Below are 4,751 nucleotides of genomic sequence, written 5' to 3' on the forward strand. Positions count from 1 at the left end.
GAACCGTGTGTTACCTGCTGAGACAGAAAACAGGGTCGACTGAGACGGACAGGAGAGGGTGGGATGTGCTGAACGGAGACGATGCTGGTGTCTGATGAGCAGGATGCAGGTGTTTGGATTGAAGCAGGTGATTGTGTCCAGCTGAGGCTGGTGTGGTCCAGTTCCTGAACTTCAGTTTTAAACTACATTTATATTCATACTTAAAGATCACGTACTGGAGGGAGCATGATCTCGTGAGATCAGACGGGGTGCTATGTCACGTGATCTCATGAGGAAGCAGATGTAAGCAAACTGACGCAGTACTACAGTTTGCTGTAGTAAAACTTTGCAGTGAGAAAAACAGAAAGAGAAGTTAAAGGAGTCTGGATGAGAAAATGTCTGAGGAGACGCATCAACACAGGTTGTTTATTCTTCATCCAGAACAGGAGGTCAGTCTGCTGCTGGATAACATTAGCCTGAAGAGATGAGACGCCGCCGGCTGCTCAGCTGCTCCGTCTCTTTGTAGACTGTCTCTCTTCTCTTTATCCTGTCCTTGGAGTCTGTCACTGACGACGTCTTCGTCTTCTGTGACCAGCCACCAGAACATCTGTGTCGCCGTGTGCATCGCGTGACATCATGCAGAGCTTGTGTGTGAATTTGACTGACATGGATTTGGATATGTAATACGCTCTGACGTACGTCCCTTTGGATAAAAGTGTCTGCTAAATTCAACTGTAACTGTAATGTAACTGTAACTGTAACTGTAATGTATGGACATAAAAACTATGATCAGCATCACCTGTGTTGGTCATACTTTATCATTTATGTAAGCACTGTATTTTCTGTATGAGTGAAGTATAACAAAAAGAAAGTTGGTAAGGAAGGTCATACAATACGACGATTCATTCTTTTTACAGCCCACTGCGCCACACTGAATTCTTACATGAGCCTCCATCAGTGTGTTTTACCAGTTAGACTCATATTTTAACGTCTTTCTTCATCATCTGTGATGAAAACTTCAGATTTTCTCTCAGTCAGAGAAATTCAAAGTGTGCGTCCTCCTGTAGTTCAGTAATAAACTCAGCACACCATGGAGCGTCTCCAGCTGTCCAGCATCACCTGCGCTGCTCGCTCTGCGCTGCTCGCTCCGCGCTGCACGCTCTGCGCTGCTCGCTCCGCGCCGCACGCTCCGCGCCGCTCGCTCCGCGCCGCTCGCTCCGCGCCGCACGCTCCGCGCCGCTCGCTCCGCGCCGCACGCTCCGCGCCGCACGCTCCGCGCCGCTCGCTCCGCGCCGCACGCTCCGCGCCGCTCGCTCCGCGCCGCTCGCTCTGCACTCCTTTACTTTGTGAATTAAGGATTTATTTGGACCAAACGAGAGCTGCTGATTGTTGGACAGTGGAAAGACGAACCAAGATGTTTTTGTTGAGTTTTATTTAGTTTCTGTAAAGTTTGAATGAAGCATGTAAATATTCTCCCTGTGTGTTTCTGTTTTATCCTGTAACTGTGATGCACACTGGCTGACAAGGGAAAAACATTCTCGACTGGAAAACTCTCAGTGGACTGAAGTGTCTTGGACTGATGACTAAAATGATCCACTATCGGGGGGGCAGCTCCAGTCAAAGAGCTGAACACTCCAGAAAAACTAAATGGACCTGCTTGTGTGAAGGTTAAATCTCAACCCAGCTTTCAGTTTTTAACATGTGGCAGAAGCTCCTCAACTCTTTGGCTTCTTTATGTTCTGGAATGAAACTAAACCATCAGTCTCTCCGTCCCACAGGATGACACCGTCTGTCTCATCACAGAGGAACCGTTCTACGCCCTCTTCTCGTCACTCGGCTCCTTCTACATCCCGCTGGCCGTCATCCTCGCCATGTACTGCCGCGTCTACATCGTGGCCAAACGCACCACCAAAAACCTGGAGGCCGGTGTGATGAAGGAGCGTCAGGAGGACTCCAACGAGCTCACGCTGAGGATCCACTGCAGGAACCAGCAGATCCAGGACATATGCCCCGCCTCCAAGGCCGGAGGGGGCGGATCATCGGCCGCACGCAGCACGCTCACTGTCAAACTGCTCAAATTCTCCAGAGAGAAGAAAGCTGCCAAGACGCTGGGCGTGGTTGTGGGCATGTTCATCCTCTGCTGGCTGCCATTCTTCCTGGCTCTGCCCATCGGTAAGTCCAATCTACTACAACCTGTCAATACTAATCAATACTAACATTTATTATTGTGTGATTGTTTTTTTTTTTTATCTTTTTTATCTTTTAGCTGTGTGTGTGTCTGTGTGTGTGTGTGTGTGTGTGTGTGTGTGTGTGTGTGTGTGTGTGTGTGTGATAATAAACCTCAAATGTTGGAGCTCATCAATACTCTGTTCTGGGCTGTTTAATGTTGTTTAATTCACAGCTTTATATTTCGTCCGGATTTAAACGAAATCTCAAGGTTTTTTAGTAATCAGACTACTGAGCCTTCAGCTCAGTACTAATACACCGACTATGGATTAGTACCACATACAACCATGCTTCAAAAAACCTGAACTATCCCTTTAAAGCATCACCATGTGATGTGGCTGTCCGACAGTGACGTAAAACTTTATGTCCTTTAATGTCCAACAATCATAAATAGTGTGATTAATGGTGAGAAACAGTTTCCAGAAGCTCTTGATGTTATTTTTTTCTTCTTCATATTTGAAATATTTGGCCTGAACAGCGATGCTTCAGGTCCTACATCCCCGACCAATCAGCTGGCAGAGTTTCTAGGCCAAATCCCAGAAATGAGCGTCTCAGTGACAGAGAGGAGATCAGGAAGTTAAACACTCTTGTTATTTCTTTATTTTCTCTGATCAGTTTCCCACAACATGGAAACTCCCGACTCACCCCTGAGCTGCCGACGGGAAACTGTTTGTGTTGGTAAATACTGAGAGGACGGCGTCACAGACACTGATCTGAGGTCTGTGCTGCTTTAAATGATCACAGTCAGAAACATCTGATTACGTTACAGCTGCTCCCATTCAAGAAACCAAACGAGACAAAATATTCAGACAGGAGCTGAAAAAAAGTTACAGAGTAAAAGAAGTTCATGATTTTCATGACAGATAAATACTACTACTAATATTATTAATAATAATGATGATGATGATGATGATGATGATGATGACGATGACAATGATGATGACGATGATGACGATGATGACGACGACGACGATGATGACGATGATGACGACGACAACGATGATGATGATGATGATGATGATGATGATATGATTGAGTTCTGAAGTTGTGGATGTTTAAGTCGAGACTGATCAGCTGTTTCTTCATGGCTCTCATCTCTCTGTAATACATCCATGATGGTTCCACGCAGATCTGATGGAACCTTCCTCACTTTAAAGGGACAGTTCACCCCAGAATCAAAAATATCATATTTCTCCTCATGGTGCAGTTTATCCTGCAGCCTTTATGGTCAAAAGAGACATTTAGTCCTGAAAAAAGAAAAAACATCGTCTGTAGCGTAACTATTAAATTCTCTCTTTTCCCTGAAGACTTTTTTTTTTTTTTAAATTTGGCGTCCACAGCTGATGGAGACTCAGAAAGACGAATCACCAAAAGAAAATTTAGAGGGAAAGGCACCAAGACACAGACGCAATCTGTGACGCACATTTTAGCTGATGAAATATTCAAACTTTTTTTTCTATTAGAAAGAAAGTAGTTCCTACATGAGATGCTGGTTTTGAGTTTAAAAACTCTGCAGCACAAAAGTCACTGATCTCAAGACAGATTCTACAAATGATATGATGCATCATACAGTCACACAAATGACTCCAAATTATAACTATTTTCTTTATTGACCAAAATGTTGGTCATTTTCTCCACTGATCGATCCGTTCTTTGGTCTATAAAATGTTGATCAAAGTCCAAGATGACGTCCTCTAATGTCTTGTTTTGTCCCACATTTAAGAATCTGGAATCAGAGAATTTGAACTTAGAAAATGACCAATTAATTAATCCTGTTAGAATCTTGCGCCACACGTTTGCACCTGTTTTGACCAAGTCTGTCCTGTAACGATTATTTTCAGTGATGATCAGAAAATGAAAAAGGAAATCCTTCCTCAGGAACTAAACTCCACTCTAAGTCCTGACTTCCTATGAAAGGTTCCTGGAACAGTTCTTGCGTCTGTGTTGGGTTCTTACCCTCAGACAGGAACCATGATAACACTGATTAAAGTGTCTGACGTCCAGATGAAGAGCTACCCACAATCCCTCTGGCTGCAGCAGCTTTCATAAGAGAGAGAATGAAGTGGCTTTAATAAGCAGACAGAGTCTAAACATGGAGCTGCTGACGGCTTCCAGTTCATCAGACCTGCCAGAGGACGAGGTCTGTCCAAGCAGGACAAACTGTCTCACAGTTTAGGACGAGGAGTGAAAACATTTACACGAGACGTTTTAAAGTGCTGAAGTGACTCCTGTCTGTGCTGGTATTTATTAAAGGTGCTGCAGATGGAGGTCAGACAGAGCTGTCTCCGCCTCCCATCATCACAGCTCAACATCAGAGACGTCCCCCGGCAGGTCTGTCTCTGCTGCCTGCAGTCCTGCGTTTTGATTGGCTCTAGTTTTCAAAAGTCAAACCACTGGGAGAGATGTTCTTCTAAAATCTGGCTTTTACACAATCACTGTGAAAAAAGTATCAGAGCTGCAACGACTGATCGATTATTCATTTAATCTGCAACTGTTGTGATAATCAGTCGCTTTTTAAAATGTCCAAAATTCTGAATATCTTCAAG

At 44.3% G+C, this 4,751-nt stretch overlaps 1 protein-coding gene across 1 annotated transcript in view; it reads left to right on the forward strand.

Moving 5' to 3' along the window:
• The first annotated feature begins 1,069 nt into the window (after positions 1 to 1,069).
• Positions 1,070 to 4,751, forward strand: part of LOC146303816 (alpha-1B adrenergic receptor-like) — an 8,074-nt gene continuing 4,392 nt past the window's right edge. Inside the window, exons 1-2 of the mRNA XM_084714358.1 lie at positions 1,070 to 1,273; positions 1,758 to 2,151. Coding sequence (XP_084570484.1) covers positions 1,070 to 1,273; positions 1,758 to 2,151 — 598 coding nt within the window. The remainder of the gene's footprint in view (positions 1,274 to 1,757; positions 2,152 to 4,751) is intronic.

The sequence above is a fragment of the Lutjanus erythropterus genome, unplaced genomic scaffold (assembly GCF_056507025.1).
Source record: "Lutjanus erythropterus isolate fLutEry1 unplaced genomic scaffold, fLutEry1.hap2 Scaffold_529, whole genome shotgun sequence".
In the NCBI taxonomy this organism is placed as follows: Eukaryota; Metazoa; Chordata; class Actinopteri; order Lutjaniformes; family Lutjanidae; genus Lutjanus; species Lutjanus erythropterus.